Below are 16,265 nucleotides of genomic sequence, written 5' to 3'. Positions count from 1 at the left end.
TCGCATGTGTGGCTTTCAGCTCTACGCTTTTGGTTGTGTGGAGGGTAGCTAGTTGGCGCTGCTTGGAATACATTGTGTGTCCTGCGTCTGAAGCTTCACTCTTCTGCCTTGTCCATTTTCCTAATGTCTTACATCCTGATGAGTGGGTTTATTGATTTCTCGAATAACGATACGTTTCTTATAGTCGGGCTGCACGACTGATCCCGACCAGCACATGCAACCTTCCAAATCATGATCACGATGACGCTAGCGACAGGTCGACCTGCAATCCTGATTACTTGCTGTTGCAAAATCTCACTCACCCTCTGCACGCTGTCTTGGAAAGGAGAAACGGTAGCGGCTGTTTGACGAGCATGTCCGATCGTCCAACCCCGCCGCGCACCGCGATGTGACTAAGATGAATGCATATTGTCTCAGAATATCAGTCCTTGAGCGACATTTTGAAGGTTGGTTTGGGGGTTCCGGAAACACTTACAGGGCTAGTGAGGCGGCCGTTTGGCAATAGTCTTAAACAACATGACCATGGGTCGGCCCGAGCGAGCCCCTGACTCCGTTTTGCGACGGAGTCAGCTTTCCAGAGTCAGATGCTATTCCGTCGCCCAACGAGTGATCCTATAAGACCAGAACACGGTCTTGCCGGTACTTGTATTTTTGGACTTGGCTGTTTGGTGTCGCTTTACGCTGGTAGTGTGTCTATTGCTTTGATCGGCGATGATTCTGATTCTTCTGAATTTCTGAGTATCTTACAGAGCGTTCGCACAGTTGTTGCTGTCCAACTACTTCCCAAAGCCGGTCAACAGAAAACAGACGGAACGATTGAAATGGTGACTGCGAGGACAGAACAAGCAGATATTGCTCGTCGTAGCGCAGTACTGCTTGCTGATCGTCGCTGTAGTAAGCGTTCACACTGCTGTTCTTTTTTTGGTGTATGCGTACTTTTTTCTAACTAAGCTAAGCATGACGCATAAGATGTAGCCTACCGTACCTGATGCGAACTCAATGTCTCGCCTTTCGCGTCTATCTCGTTAGTTGCTTCAAGATGGACGCACCTGAACGCAACGATTGCCGCACCTAAGATCGCCAATGCCATGAAATCCATAGCAGGTACCGAATTCACAAGGGATACATGCTTGTTGCACTACAAGCTTATCCAGGCTCTAGACCAAGCCTTCCTTCCCCAACATAGCTGGTCTTAACACCTTCGTGTGGGTAATACTTGCTCCCCACCCCCAGCACTCTTGTTCTTCTCGACCTGAACAATCCGCCATATACTACAGAAGCTGATGCGAATACAGCGCACCAAAGTAAACGCTAGGGTACAACATCCACTTCACCGAGAGGGATCACATGCTGCAGACAACCGCTGGCCCCTTGCGCTCCCCAAAATGGAGAAGAACTTACGAATAGCTGCGACTCAATAATGGTGCGTAAGCGGGCCTCAAGTTGCCCCGGGCGTCTTGCTTATTCCGTCTTACCCGGTAAGCACCAACTTTCACTACTTCTAGGGAGTGGTCTCGCTTATAGTCCATCAACAATAACGTATCGACGTGCATGGTTGATCTGCCAAGTAAGAGGGGTGTGCAGCTGCACAGTCCCCCGGGTCTATTGAACCAGATATGCCACCGAAGCTTTAACGTCTGGCGATGTTTCAATACATGGAGCGATAAATGGCGGACCAGTGCGTGAGTGAACATCAATCACTATAACTATGTATGCTAACCCCTTTACTCAGTTATTTCAGATGATAGCTCAGTGCGGTAGTTACTCACAACCTTACCGAGTGCGGCTTATCTTTTCCGATCTAATCGCAACAATGCCGAAAGCAATCTGTGGCCAATGACAGCAGCCGGCATCCAGCGCGAGGAAGCCATGCGATTGGCCGCTCAACGAGTGAGTCAAAGAAAGTCTTCTCCGAATTGGAGAAAGTGGAGACACCGGTTTCCCCAACTCAGGACAGAATTTTGCGCGTGCGGCGTCATGCTGTTGCGCGGGTATCGGCCGACACTCGTGCTACGCTTGATATTCGATCAAGTCATCTTGCAGCAAATGCCATGATAAAGGCGAGCTATAGGTCGGCGAGATGTGGCCGGATATCCTGCAGCAACAGGTCACTTGTATAGCGCTGTGGATTCTGCACATGGGCAAGGAATGCGGAGGGAGGTGCCAACTCCGGAGGGCAGCTCAGGCCTCATTATCTGGCGCCCTCGGAGAACATCCCGAGGGACGATTTCTCCAATTTCGTGTTTTGTGCTTTTCCTCCACAAATCCACCGGCGTCATCCTTCTTAAATAACGTTCACATCCCTGCTCCCTCGTAGAGGTCTGGTGACGAGAGAGACGACTCATGTGCTGACACACATAAACATAACCTGCTTCCCACATGCACATGCTCAGCTACACCAGTGCACTCGGATACGGACCATTATCACAGTAAGAATCACAAATGCCTCAATACCCCCCCTCGGATACCCCGCGGGGTCCCCTCGACGATTCGGGCTCGTCGACCACCGGCACCGTCTTCCTTCCAGAAACTGGCTCCACCACACCCAACGCGTATCTCGACGAGGACGAAAAGGGCGCTGCCAGCTTCGACCCTTCGACGCAGGAGATCCAACACCGCTACCTCGAACTCGACACGCCGCTGCCCACCCCGTGCATCACGCTCCCGCCCGGCCCTAATCAATCCGCCTCGCCCGACCCCCCGAACCTCGAGCAATACATCTCCCCGTTCCTGTGGCCGAAATGGCGCAAGTCGATGATGACCTGGATCGCCTGCGCCGTCACGGCGTTGGCCGGATACTCTGCCGGCGAGGTCAGTCCTGCCTCAAGCGTGCTGACGGCGGAGTGGGGGGTCAGCGCGGTGGTCTACAACCTGACCATCACGGTGTTCTGTATCGGGTTTGCCCTGGCGCCGATGGTGCTGGCGCCCTTCTCCGAGATTAACGGCCGGCGGCCGATTTTCGTGGCTAGCGGGATTCTGTTCACGGGTGAGTGATTCCCCTTCCCCTCTGCGATATACTCCGGTAGTGTATACCGTTTCCCGCTCATCTGGACTAACTTCTCGTCTCCCTCATGCAGCCTCCCTCCTCGCCTGCGGCGGCACACACATCTTCGGCGGCCTCCTGGTGGCGCGGGTCCTGCAGGGGATCGGGGCGTCGACCTTCTCGACGATGGTGGGCGGGGTGATCAGCGACATCTACCACGCGGAGGACCGCAACACGCCGATGGCGCTGTTCTCCGGGGCGGCGCTGTTCGGCACGGGGCTGGCCCCGCTGATCTCGAGCGCGATCGTCCACCACACGACCTGGCGGTGGGTGTACTACTCGCACGCGATCGTGGCGGCCTTCTTCGTGGTGGTGATCTTCTGCTTCTTCAAGGAGACGCGCGGCAGCGTGCTGCTGAGCCGGAAGGCGCAGGCGATCAACCAGTACTACGAGCAGCTGGAGGCGGCGGGTCACTTCGGAGTGATGCTGGCGGAAGGCAAGGTCCGGCGGATCCGCTGGCGGGTCAAGGGTGATGAGGAGCGGGTGTCGCTGGTCAAGATGATCGGGATCTCGGTGTATCGGCCTTTGCGTACGTTGCCCTTGTTTCTAGCTCGTTGGAACCCTAGCATGCTAACGGTGGTGATGGTGAACAGATATGCTGGTCAGCGAACCGGTTGTCTTCTTCTTCTCGCTCTGGGTCTCATTCAGCTGGGCGGTGCTGTACCTGCAGTTCGGCTCCATCCCACTGGTCTTCCGCACCAATCATGGCTTCAACCTCGAGCAGACCGGCGCTGTCTTCACCTGTATGCCCCCGCCTGCCGCGTCTATCCCATTCCCTTGAGACAATCCCCTTCTAACATCCTCAAGCAATGTGCGTCGGCGCCCTCCTCATCACGATAATCAGCATCTACCAAGACAAGATCGCGCAGCATTATAACCTCCTCCCGCGCACCCCGGAAGCCCGCCTGTATTTCGTGTGCGTGGAGGCGGTGCTCATGCCCATCGGGCTGTTCTGGTTCGGCTGGACCTCGTACTCGTCCATCGCGTGGATTTCCCCGACCATGGCCATTGGCTGCGCCACCATGGGTATCTTCGCCGTCTACCTGGCCGTCTTCAATTATCTGGCCGACACCTACCACCGCTTTGCTAGTTCGGCCATCGCCGCGCAGTCGTGCTGTATGTCCCTGTCTTCCTCTCTTCTTCTTCTTCTTCTTCTTCTTCTTCTCCAGAAAAGTATCCAGTGAGGGCGAAATACTGACGGAAATAGGCCGCAATCTCCTCGGCGGCGTCTTCCCGCTGGTCACCAACGCCCTGTTCACGAATGTGGGGTACCCCGGGGCGTCGAGTTTGTTGGGCGGTATTGTACGTTTACTCTCCACTTCTTTTCCCAGTCGGTGGTTGTAGGAGGGGTGCTAACCTGTTTGAATATAGGGAGCCGTTCTGGTCGTCGTGCCCTGGGTGCTGGTCTTCTACGGGCCGAAGATCCGGGCGAAGAGCAAACTGGCCAGTCAACTGGCTCATTAAAAGTTTTTTTGGTTGGATAAAAATGGTGGAGGCATTGGGTCTTGCATAGCGGTTCTGTTTCGCACATAATATACTGGTATAGATGGGTGGACGGGGGTTTCACTTAATAGACAGACGCATGGTGGTTACGATTAATGGTAATGAGATGGAGTGTTTACTGCTACGGTTAACTTACAGCTCCTTTGGGATATGCTAGGGGGGTGGCTGCACGGCTGCATGGATGAGGGCAGGCAAGGGCAGGGCAAGGCCTGTTGCTGGGATGGCAGGCTTTTGCTGAATCATGTGATCCAATGCGCCATCTTCCCTTGTGACTTCCAGAGAACGGACGACGTGCTCATTGTGCTCTTGTTGGGATACTGCCTTCAGCCTTATGGCCTCGTCCAGCCAAGATTTGACCCTTGGCAAATAGGAACCCGTGTGTGTATCCTCGCGCACAGCACCGTACCCGCACCCCTGACCATCGCACCGACAACTTCCCGTAGAGAACACGAGTGGTCGACATCTCTCCACATGTGGCGAATGAATCCTTACTTCAGGTCAGAAGTAACCTCCGACCGCCGGTAGGGACAGAGATACGAGTAGAAGATCATCCAGCATGACCTGCAGCACCGCCCATCTCTACTACACATGCAGTGTATGCAGAGTTATCTACTCTCAGTAAACACAGCAACCCACCCCACCAGCAATAGGTGTGTATGTGTAGAAGTCGACATATCACACCACAACACCCCGAAATCGCACCAGCCCGCCAACTCCGCACGTGCCTCCCTTGACCACCCATGACGGCCAACGTGCCTTCGGGGGATGTCGTTCCTGCACAGTGGCAATTGGGACTGGGTGGACTTGACGTCAAAAACCGGGTCCAGAATGTTTGTGCGCGATATTTCTTTTCTGGTTGTCCAAGCGCAGACCGAAGACGGAGTGGGAGGGTGGAGGGTTTGAGGTTCTGCTTGCCGAAGGGGAAGGATCGTCGTTGGAGGACGGTGTGTTCTCCACTTGCTTTGGCTGACGTCAAGGGTTCTTCTTGTTCTTAGGTTTACATGAGGATGAGCATTACTATGTGTACGTTTGTTGCTTGCTTAATTGGGGGATTGGAGCTAGATTTGTTCACACAGTATGCTTCGATGGGGTCGGTTTTTTTTTGAGTTTATTGGTCTTGGGGCTGGCTGGGGAATAACCTGGGGGGGAGGGGGGGTGGTCTTGGGGTTTGTTTGTTGGGGGTAGAAGGGAAGAGGAGGAACCTTCGAGGCATTTCGGTGAGGGTGAGCACCAAATAGCCGAAATTCACCACTCAGCCTTATGGGAAACAAGAAATTTACCCCGGATGACTCTGCCCCCGTTGGCCTTCCAATCAGACCCTCCAGCGCCCGAGAAGAGGAAAAGGGCGAGGAAAACAGGGTCCAGGAACCCTGGGCTGACCACCACGGCAGTAACATACATAGTACGTACTCATAGTAACTTGGAGCCATATGGGTAGTAGAAGTACTAGGTACAGTACTAGGTAAATTAATCCCTCCGGAGAAACCACCCGTAGTGGTCAGGCTGATCACTGGCTCGCAGCTACTTACTCGTACACGAACACCTCTTTGCTTAGTTACCCTGCATCAAGATTACGCAAACCCAGCCCAGCCAAGATCCGACCGACGAATCTGACGATCCTCATCTGCCTGCCCTGTCCCCCCGGCCCGATACTTCCGTCCGTCCATGTCTCGGGCTGTGGTTGCTGATGACGCACCCACGCTTGGGTGCATGCAGGTTTGATGGCCGGCAGGACGCTGGGGCTGGAGCTGCAGCTGGAGCTGGAGCTGTAGCAAAGAGAAAGTCGACGTGGTTTGCACCACACCAGTCAGTCGGGCGATGGTAGGGTTACACGGGCTGTCAATGCTGGTGCCTGTGAGTGGCGAGACTGCGCTGGGGATCAACGAATGGGGTACACTTCGGGGGTTCCGTTCCAGTATCAGAGTTTGAACTTATTCTTAGCTACCACCCACCAACTCACACTCTCTGGTGTGCTGCGTGTGATGGCTCACATAGCGGATTGGGGGAATGCCGGCCAAAAAGAGGCAGGGCAAGGCACCCGCCACAACCGTACCGCCACAGACAAAACAACCCGGCCCTTTGGGGGTTCTTTTGGGTCTCCAATGACGACGAGTATTCCAGCAACAGAAACCCAAAATCTAGATACATGGGTAACGTCATTGCCAAGCAGCGAAACAGGAACGCGGCAAGACACTGACTGCTCGCAATGGAATCATAGTGGGGCCTGGGCCGCGTCTCCAGCGCCGTGACTGGTCGAGCCACCCTTCACAACAGCCCTGATTCGTATGAGAGGTTGTCAACGTGGGGGAGCAGGATGGAGATGATCATGTAGTGGACTGGGCTGGGCTGCTATTCTTGTCGTCGACAGGTTAAGTCACAGTAACTAACAGTACTTCTTGCGTTTGCTTCTCGTGAACCTGGTGGCAATGGAGGATATAAAGATCCTCGTACCTCGCAGACATCTCTTCAATTCATCCATCCATCCATCCATCCATCCATCCTCACTCCTCGGCTCAGGTACCATCTCAATAAAGTTATCGATAATCGATTACCGCTATCTTATCACACCACCACACAAACAAAATGCAGCTCCAGAGCCTCCTCCTGACCACCCTCCTCTCCACCGCCGCCCTGGCCTCCCCTCAGGGCGGCGTCGTCTCCGACGTCGTCTCCGGCGCTGAGTCGGCCGCCACTGACGCCGTTGGCGCCGCCACCTCGCTGGCCAGCGCCGCCTCGACCGCCGGAGCCGCCGGCGCCTCGGACGTGACCTCGCTGGCCTCGTCCGTCGCCTCGGAGGCCACCAGCGCGGCCAGCGACGCCCGGTCCGCGGCCTCCAGCGCCGTCTCGAGCGCGCTCTCCGGTTCCTCGTCCGTCTGGCCCGCGTCCACCACGACGCTGACCGGCACCAACGGCTCCGCGACGGCCACCTCCACCATCTCTGACAGCCTGACCCTGGCCAAGTCCACCTTCACCACCACCCACGACGGCACCACCTCCACCGGCACCGTCACCAACATCGCCTCCGCCTCCTCCGCCTCCGCCTCCGCCTCCGCCTCCTCGTCGACCGGTGCCGCCGGCGCCCAGGCCACCCCCGCCGGTGTTCTGGGCTACGGAGTCGCCGGTGTCGCCGGCGTCCTCGGTGTGATGGCTGCTTTGTAAGATCCTTCCTGCAGGATTAGAGGAGTAGGGGTTTGTGAGATGCAACGAGTTGTCGGGCGGTGTGCATAGGTCGCTGGGATTTGATACCATCCTTTGCTTTTAATGAAATGTTTTTTATGTATATGAATGAGTTAATGCTATGATCCGATTTTCCTATATTCTCCTCTGGTTGGTCTGTGGATTGTGAACGTAATGGATTCTAGGACGCATGGTTGGAGTGAATCCTCTACAGATGTATATGTTTTGGGAGGATTCGCGAGTGCTTGTGCTGTCGAAGCCATGTTTAGGATAAAGTTAGCGTCACTAAACTAATCCGAGTGATCTAACTCCAGGTGATGCTTCTGTTATACAAGAGGTTTTATGAGTTGTAAGTTGGTGACGATCCGCTCGATAACGCATTGCTATCGGGAACAGGAGCAGGGACCCTTTATCGGGACTGCGCGTAGCATCCGCACAAAATAAACAATATGTCACGTGACACCAGTTCGACACCCAGGACGTGAACAACTGACAGGGCTACGATAACTTGGGAATGATGATTTCTTAGGTGCTAAGTGCAGCAGTGGAATGGTTGCTTGACGAAGATGACTAGAAACTGAAATAAAGCACCGAGCGATCAACGTGGTTGGAAGCAAGTAGAGTCTATTCTAAACATATTTCGGGAGTGGCTGACAAGAACAACAACAACAACACCGGGCACCAAAACAAACGCGCTCAACGCCAACCCCAAATGACAGAAACAAAACACCCGAAATAAACTCGTGGCCTGTACAAATCACCCCTCAAACAGTCGGATTACAGGGTATCTATGCGCCACATCTTTTGTTCGCGATCATACAGTCTATAATACATGAGAAGGGAAGCCAGCGGCCGCCGCCCGAAGGTCTCGCCTCGCAGCAGGCCAAATCAATCATTGTCTCTCAAGGACTTTGAGAACCAGCTCATACGTCCCGATCGTGATCGCCGCCGACGGAACCGTCCGGAGCAGATGCGCCGTCAACCCGCCGTACAGCGCGATCATCCCCTCCTCCTTCAGGATCAGCCGCGCGCACTGCAGGATGCTGGTGTACTTCTGCCGCCCGTCTGCCATAGGGGCCTGTCGGAGGCGAGTGCGGATGACCTAAAGTACAAAAGCCGTCAGCGGGATTCATCCCTTAAAAACAAGGATCCAACTTACCTCGTGAGGATAGGCGATCAGACAAGCCACCATCTTCGACAACCCAGACGCACCGCTCAGCGCTAAGCCCTGCACGAACTGGTTCGACTCGGGCCCGGCCCCCTCCAGATCGACCTTGGTGGCGATCAGCCCCTTGATGCGCTCGTACATGACCAGATGCAGCGTCGTCTCGATGGTGCCCAGATAGCTCGCCGTCAGACCCCGATACAGACCCTTGGGGCCCTCGTGCCGGAGGATCTGCTGCGTGCAGTCCAGACTGTTCTTGTAGCGGCGAGCGCCCGCCTTATCCAGCTGCAGGCGCGTCTTGACGACCCAGATGGGGTTGGTGGCGCTGCCTGTGGCGATGCCCGCGCACGCCGCCGACAGGGCGTGCACCAGCGTCGTGTCCTTGTCGCACCCCAGCACCTCCGGCAGCAGCCGCTTGCAGTTGCCGTATGTGTAGAACTTGACCGCGCTGGCCGGCACCACGCCCGTCAGGCTGGGGCCCAGCCCCTTGAACATCCCGCGCCAGCCCTCGACCCGGTGGATCGAGAACAGGATGCCGAAGGTCTCGCGGAAGTGGTTGACCGACGAGCGCACGAAGGATTGTCGTATTTGGTGGGGGTGCGGTGTGAGGCGGGTGTTAGATTGGGTCTGGTAGTAGTCGGTTTGTAGGCTGTAGAAGAAAGGCCCTATTAGTTTCTCTGAGACAGTTGCTGCAAGGCGAAGCTAGCAGCCTGGAGGGAAGCGCTGACCGGGTGCGGAGAACGTCAAGAGGACTTGTCACGATAGCGGTCACCATCCCGCCGGTCCTGCAGGTCGATTAGCTTTCTCTTTCGGTGATGTCAAGACCAGCTGCAGTAGATCACTCACGCGCCGGCGATCAAATGAGACCATGATCCCAAAGTGGAGGTGTTCACGCGGTCGGGCACAGTGTCGGTCGGAAGTGTGGGCGGAAGCGGTTCTCCAGATGCACCGCCCGTCTTGCGAACAACGGTCTGCATCGTTGCCATGGAGGAAGTCGATGGGTTGTATTCCGGTGTTGCTCAGTAGGTTTGGATAGAGATCAACAGACAAAATCACAAGTGGCAAGGAAAGCAGACGGGGGAGATGGAGGAGGGAGGAGTGGTTTGCTCGGCCAGGGCCTGGGTCGATGGATTCAGGAAAGTTTTTTTTGCGGCGTTGGAAAGATACTTCCGGGCGGCGAACCCCAGGCGGTCAGCCTCTGTTGCTGGAATCATGTGATCCACCTGTCACTTCTCCCCGTCATTACTCATCCCTCATCACTCAGCCGCTGACTCAGCCTCGCATGCTCTGCGCGATAAAGGGGGAAATGCAATGCAGGTCAGAGCTGGTGGACGTATTGTGAAGCAGATGTGAGGTACGAGATATGACCCTTGCACTCACCACACACCATGAGAGTCCGTGCCTGACTACCTCTGCAGCTCTTCCTGCACGGCTATCAGGCAGTAAGGCAGCCACAACCTGGCCAACGGCTCCACTTTCTCCCGCCGATTCTCCACCGACTGCATCCAGACTTCGACTTCCCCAGACACACTCACAAGTATCAACAATCACTGATAACAACATGACACTGTCAACTCATCTCACACCACACCCAAAGCTCGACACACTCTTCGTGCCATGACCGCAATCACCTCGCAATCTCAGTCCTCTGGGCAAAACACACATTCCTTCTCTTCTCTCACTCTCATACCCCCCGAGCCTCGTATTCATCCCGTTAGGCGCGGGTTAGGCCGCACAATCCGCTCAGCTCGTCCGATCGCGCGAGGGTCCAATCTCCCGTCGACCCGCACTCCAGCAAAGGTCAGCACGATCATCCTCAGCCTCATCCGCCCCTTGACCACCTGACACCAGACTAATGCACTGCACTAAAGAGTTCGTCAGCTAGTCTAGCAATTTTAAATATGCCTGATCGCCCCGGGTTCGCGCCGACGGGCGCTCCTCCCCTCCCCTGCATCTCCGACCGCGCGCGCAAACCCCTCCGATTGCATGGCGGCCATCTAGCCGTACGAGCGCACCATGTCCGATAAGAAGCCCAATCCCAAGCCTGCAGCTGCAGCCTCCGCGCCAACCCCGCCCACGGGAACCGTCGCAGACATCAAGGAGCCCAAGAGCCTGGACGACCTGTGGAAAGAGGCGCTCGATCGCATCGCGGCGGAAAACAATGTCAACCTGGAGGAATTGCAGACCCGGGGTGATCAATGGTCCGACGCCGAGAGTGGGCTGCAGAAGGCGTCCAAACTGTTCGAACATTCGCGACGGCCCGGCGACCGCAAGGATAAGGTGATGAAGTCGGTGGCCGGGTGCCTGGACTGGGTGGACTCAGGGGTCACCTTCGTCAAGGGGCATGTTTCCGGCACGGTGAGGGGGAAATTACGTTTGGCTGGGATTTGAATGCAGGGACTGACGTTTCTTCCCATCGCGACGTCTAGTATGCGGTGCCTGCGCAGCTGGTAGCTGGGTCGATTCTGTACATGATTCAGGTGAGAACGGGACAGAAGTGATATCATCCCATTGCTGGGGCCAGTCGGCTGACGCATGCACAGGCGGCTAAAGATATGTCGGAGGATTTCGATTTGATCGAGTCGACGTTTGAGACGCTGAACATCGCGCTCCAAGATATCGGCGACCTTCGACACCGACAGTTCGACAAGTCCAACTTCCTGCGCCGATTGACCGATATCCTCATCGCCATGGTGGACTTTTGCTCCTTCAGTGGAAGGGTCTTTAGCGAGTATAGTCGAAAGCGTGGGTCATACGTTGTTTGCTGCCTGTGCCTGAAAGCTGATTCGCGACAGGACTGTACATACGGGCGCTTTTGAAAGGACGGAACAAGGAAATCATGGCCAAATGCGACCACGTGCAAAAGGTCATTCTGCTGTTCCGCGCCACCTTGCCGATCCAGATCCTCAACGTGGTGGAGGGCATGGGCGAGAAGATCGAAAACCTCCCCACTAGCTTCATCCAGGCGCTGCAGGACATGAAGATCAAATCTTCCGATTTGCAGCCGTTGTGGGGCAAGGCGAGTGCGCTGGAAAAGATCAAGGAAACTCTGAAAAACAGCAAGGACCTCGACCCGGACACCGAAGTCCGCGTCGAAACGCAGATGAAATTGGTGCGGAAGCATCTCGTGCCGGGGACCTTCTCGTGGTCCGAGACAGACCCGGCCTACAAGTCGTGGGCAACCGGCTACAAGAATCCCTTCATCTTTGTCTCGGGAGAAGCAGGCACCGGCAAGACCTTCTTCGCCTACCACTGCTATTTGTCGATTCAGGAGCAGAGCAAGCGGTACCATATCTCCAATGACAAGAATAATCCCGACCAGCGGCGAACGATGTTGGCGGCCTACTTCCCCTTTGAACCGGGTAGACAGGAGTCTCAGTCGTTCCGGAATGTTCTTGCGTACATCCTGGTGCAGATTGCCGACCACGACATTAAGCTTTGCGAGTCGATCGCAAAGGACCTGATCGCCTCGAAGATCTTCAAGGGCGGGCAGAACGACAAGCAAGAAGAGAAGCTCAAGTTCTTGTGGAACAACCTTCTCGTGAAGAAGTTCGAGAAAACCCCTGAAACCTCGAGAGACGTGTTCATCCTGCTGGACGGCGTGGAACTCATGGAGGAGTCCGACCGCAGACGCATGCTCGAGTTGTTTCAAACCTTGAACTCGGACAAGTGTGGCATCCGGATCCTCATGACCGGAACCACGGATGACTCGCTCTACGACACGGTCTTCGGGTTCACCAAATGTCCTAAGATCGACCTCATCGCCAAGACCAAGGCCGGGGGTGACTTTGAGCGGATCATCGAGGCTCGCATCAACGGGTCCGAGGTCTTGAAGTCGTTCAAGGATTCCACTCGTAGTGCTATTGAGCGCAAACTACTGCAGAACCCGAGCCGTAAGTACTTTCGTGGGGTCTTGGCTATGTGATGTGAACTGACGCCGCTCAGGAGTCATGTCCTCGGTGGATCTTACCTTGACCATGATGGAACAATCAGAGGGAGACGAAACATCTGCCTTGGCTAAGATCGATAACGTCAACAGTCAAGAAGGCTTGTACACTGCCATGATCGAGATCGTCCGCGCCAAGCGGAGTGAGATGGACCGTCGGATTGTCGAAACGATATTCGCCCTATGCACATATGCCAAGCAACCGTTGACTATTTACGATCTGCAAGAGATTATTGACCAGGAGCCTAGCTTTGGTAGTTTCAATGTAGCCGGCGAGATCGACGGAACATTATCCAGGTGTGTATCTGCTTGTTGACGAGGAGCTACGCTGGGATTACGCTGACCATTATCTGCTATCCTAGTTTGTTGTATACCATCAACTATCAGCCGGCAGATGCGCAGACGAGCGCGGTGGCGAAGGAGGGGCAGCCGGAAGGTCCTATCACCGAGGCAGCTCGACTGGAGAAGAAGATAAGCGAAAGCAAGCAACAGCAGGTTCTCTTCCGCCAACCTGCCTTCCGAGATTATCTGGAACAGTCCGTGAATAACATGATCCCCGATCCGATCGAGTCAAGGGTATTCTTCTTTCTGAAGCTGGGTGGCATTCTTTGCGACCGAGATCCCCAAGGAGCGAATCTACGCAAGGCCCTGCAAGAGTATGCCGCACAGTGGTTCTTGCAGCACCTCAAAGACATCAGTGTGAAGCGTACCACGCCGAAACAAGGCTTGCAGATCGTCGAAGCACTGGCCCGGATTCTGACCAATGACAACGATGTCTGTCGAGTCTTCGAAGAGCTCCGTCAGAAGCAGGATGACGACAACGCGGATGTGGATTATGACCTTTACGACATGTCCACCGATTTCGACAAGTCCGGTGGCTATAACCTGAAGGTTCTGATGGCCTGGGCCCGGAAGATGAGCTTTCATGATGAGGAGGGATTGTCACCGCGCGCCAAGGCTTGGGTCGAAAAGATCATCATGCAGCCGGGAAGCGTTCTCGAACAGCTAGCCCAAGGGCATATCGAGAGCTGGACGGAAAAGGTGACCTACAACGAAGCTAAGATCCCTTATAAGTTTATTTGCAGGGCTTTGTGGCCGGTACGTATCTCTCTCGACCGAGCATTAGCAGTTCACACTAATAGTCTTGCAGACTGGGAACTTTCCAGAAGGGGACAACAATACTCATTGGTACTTTCCTTTCGTCTTGGCACCGAGGGCCAGGCACATCCTGGAATATGGCAAGGCTGAAATGTTTACAAATCCAGTCAAGACCGCACGCTGTCGAATCGCCGCAGGATTGGTGTTGCATTCTATAGCGGACAGCGAGGAGAAGGACCTTGCGGCAGAGTTCTATCAGACAAACTTGGATGATAAGACCACGCCCGGCCCGGAGCGATTTTATTCTTATTTGGGGCTTGCGGAGTACCACCGTTCGAAGCAGGACCAGGCAGAGAGCACGGATGAGGAGATACGGGAGGGCTGGAAGCGGGTCGTAAAATACGCCGACCTTGCACTAACCGCCCGTACCGAGGAGAAGGGCGCCCTTGGCTCCGAGCTGAGCGACGAGCGATGTACCAATGCTTTCCTTCTCAAAGCCCATGCCTTGCAGGAAATGGGCGAAGACGAACAGGCAATTGAAACCTGTGAGGAAGCTCTGCGGGAGGGTCTCGAGTACACCCAGCAGCTCTTGGAACTTCTCACGAGCATCGTCAACATCCACGGCAAGAAGGGTGAATGGAGCAAGGTGATCGATGCCGTCCGCCGTCAGCAGCCGAAGATCCGAATGGAATGGCTGTGGTTCCGATCGACCGATTTCACCAACAAGAAAGACCTTTTCCGTCGAGCTGCCGTTGAAACAAGACGAGTCGATTATCTTCTCCAGACCTTCCAGGACTCTGTAGACTACTGGCAGAAACTGGATCCGGCCCGGGCGCAAGCCACCCAGTTCGAGCTTGCCTTCATATACCGACGAGACGCGCGTGCGACCAAGATGGCGGAGCATATACTGGACAATATGCTGGCCAATCTCACGGAATCGCAGATCGCGATCCTGCTAATGAGCTCTATTTTCCCCGAGATGGTTGATATTCAACACGAGAACTTTACCGTGACACGATCGCCCACTGTCCGTGAGGAGTCGATTACGAAGCTGGAGAGACTGATCGGTACGTACGAGCGGACTCCAATTTTGGAGTCGATCCAGTTGGCAGAGGCCTTTCTGGTACTGGGGAAGATGCATCGGGAGGTCGGGAACCTGGGGAAAGCCAGACTCCATGCTGACCGCGCATTCAATATCTGCATCGCTGATCTGGAAGACTCGATTGGGTCGAACGATGTCTATGCATTTCGCTTGCTGGCGAAAGTCCTTATGTTCTTGGATTTGGATGTGGATGCGCAGGTCGCTTTGTCGCTTCAGATGTCTGTGGTCGACCGGAGCTATGATGACTATGCTCATGCTAATTTCAACTCGACTGAGCAACCCGCTGAGCAAGAGGTGGTTCAGGGCGACGGTGAACCAAACACCGAGGTGGTAAATGGGGCAGAAGACCAGCCTCGGGCTGACACAAGTGAGACAGGAAAGGAAGCAAACGAGCCATCTGCGGACTCGACACTTACCAGCGCCGTCTCCGAGAGCCAAGGATCGGATGGCAATGAGACCTCGGCCACATCACTTCCGTCCAAGCAAGGCGAAACCGCTGACACTGATGCGAAGGTATCCAGCTTGAATGTGGCGCCAATCACGCAGAAAAATGGAGAACCGCCCGCTGTAAATGGCCAGTCTACGTCCGAGGTATCAGGAGTCAACGGCCATACGATTGACCGGTCAGAGTCCACCCCAGCGGCCTCGCTAACAGACGGCTCCTCCACGAAACCCACACAACACGAAATCCCCGACATCTCCGCATCTCAAGACACGATCGACGTCACTAATGGGATCACCTGCAACGGACCCTGCATGGACCCGCCATTCGAGATGAAGACCTTCGGGCCGAAGGGTCCAAAGATGTACTTCTGTCTCGACTGTGCGACCGTGGATTTCTGCGAGGACTGCTACCGTAAGCAGATCGCGTTCTATGATGAGACCGGTGAGGGCTTTTGGTTCAAGTGCTGCTGGGCGCGGCACCGGTATCTGCCGCAGCCGATTGATGACTGGATGGGGGTGAAGGACGGGGTGATTCGGATTGGGAGGAAGGAGAAGTTGTGGAAGGATTGGATGATGTCGGTGAGGGATCGGTGGAAGAGGAAGATCAATGAAGTTTGATGGCGCCTATTGATTGGAATCTAATGATTGGAGCCTATCTGGGAACAAATTATGATAATGCTTGATCTTGATATCTTATTGGAAATCGAACGAGAGTTGAAACTGTTTCAGCAACTGGCTTTCTGGCCCTTGATACGACTTTCCCGGGGTTTTCTAACTAATGGCTACA

At 55.0% G+C, this 16,265-nt stretch overlaps 4 protein-coding genes across 4 annotated transcripts; 3 read left to right on the top strand and 1 right to left on the bottom strand.

The window, feature by feature from the left end:
- Window positions 1-2,334: 2,334 nt before the first annotated feature.
- BO82DRAFT_355650 (putative MFS multidrug transporter) lies at window positions 2,335-4,610 on the top strand. Its single transcript, XM_025635508.1, has 6 exons — window positions 2,335-2,986; window positions 3,078-3,572; window positions 3,637-3,786; window positions 3,851-4,159; window positions 4,251-4,345; window positions 4,415-4,610. The coding sequence occupies exons 1-6, from the start codon at window positions 2,443-2,445 to the stop codon at window positions 4,505-4,507; spliced, it is 1,686 nt and encodes a 561-aa protein (XP_025490484.1). The 5' UTR covers window positions 2,335-2,442; the 3' UTR covers window positions 4,508-4,610.
- A 2,149-nt stretch (window positions 4,611-6,759) lies between these two features.
- Window positions 6,760-8,127, top strand: BO82DRAFT_355646 (uncharacterized protein). Its single transcript, XM_025635507.1, has one exon. The coding sequence runs from the start codon at window positions 7,130-7,132 to the stop codon at window positions 7,703-7,705; it is 576 nt and encodes a 191-aa protein (XP_025490483.1). The 5' UTR covers window positions 6,760-7,129; the 3' UTR covers window positions 7,706-8,127.
- Window positions 8,128-8,271: 144 nt separating this feature from the next.
- BO82DRAFT_355645 (putative mitochondrial carrier protein (Rim2)) lies at window positions 8,272-10,017 on the bottom strand. The gene is made up of 4 exons (XM_025635506.1): window positions 9,735-10,017; window positions 9,617-9,673; window positions 8,883-9,537; window positions 8,272-8,825 (listed from the first exon to the last, which is right to left on the bottom strand). The coding sequence occupies exons 1-4, from the start codon at window positions 9,872-9,874 to the stop codon at window positions 8,616-8,618; spliced, it is 1,062 nt and encodes a 353-aa protein (XP_025490482.1). The 5' UTR covers window positions 9,875-10,017; the 3' UTR covers window positions 8,272-8,615.
- Window positions 10,018-10,904: 887 nt separating this feature from the next.
- Window positions 10,905-16,228, top strand: BO82DRAFT_313264 (uncharacterized protein; the record flags this gene model as incomplete). Its single annotated transcript, XM_025632471.1, has 7 exons — window positions 10,905-11,246; window positions 11,318-11,368; window positions 11,432-11,633; window positions 11,684-12,781; window positions 12,834-13,131; window positions 13,197-13,932; window positions 13,985-16,228. 7 exons carry the CDS (start codon window positions 10,905-10,907, stop codon window positions 16,094-16,096), a joined length of 4,839 nt encoding a protein of 1,612 aa, XP_025490481.1. The 3' UTR covers window positions 16,097-16,228.
- Between the last annotated feature and the right edge of the window lie 37 nt (window positions 16,229-16,265).

The sequence above is a fragment of the Aspergillus uvarum genome, assembly GCF_003184745.1.
Source record: "Aspergillus uvarum CBS 121591 unplaced genomic scaffold BO82scaffold_38, whole genome shotgun sequence".
Classification (NCBI taxonomy): Eukaryota; Fungi; Ascomycota; class Eurotiomycetes; order Eurotiales; family Aspergillaceae; genus Aspergillus; species Aspergillus uvarum.
Note: the sequence above shows the minus strand (reverse complement) of the source record. Positions and strands in the feature narration are given on the sequence as shown.

Bases quoted from the DNA above. Each gene is read 5' to 3' on its own strand.
- BO82DRAFT_355650 (XM_025635508.1), top strand. From the start codon at position 2,443: ATGCCTCAATACCCCCCCTCGGATACCCCGCGGGGTCCCCTCGACGAT. The intron at 2,987-3,077 runs GTGAGTGATTCC...TCCCTCATGCAG, and splicing joins TAGCGGGATTCTGTTCACGG to CCTCCCTCCTCGCCTGCGGC. The intron at 4,160-4,250 runs GTATGTCCCTGT...TGACGGAAATAG, and splicing joins CATCGCCGCGCAGTCGTGCT to GCCGCAATCTCCTCGGCGGC.
- BO82DRAFT_355646 (XM_025635507.1), top strand. From the start codon at position 7,130: ATGCAGCTCCAGAGCCTCCTCCTGACCACCCTCCTCTCCACCGCCGCC.
- BO82DRAFT_355645 (XM_025635506.1), bottom strand. From the start codon at position 9,874: ATGGCAACGATGCAGACCGTTGTTCGCAAGACGGGCGGTGCATCTGGA. The intron at 9,674-9,734 runs GTGAGTGATCTA...ATCGACCTGCAG, and splicing joins TCTCATTTGATCGCCGGCGC to GACCGGCGGGATGGTGACCG. The intron at 9,538-9,616 runs GTCAGCGCTTCC...TTTCTTCTACAG, and splicing joins CTTGACGTTCTCCGCACCCG to CCTACAAACCGACTACTACC.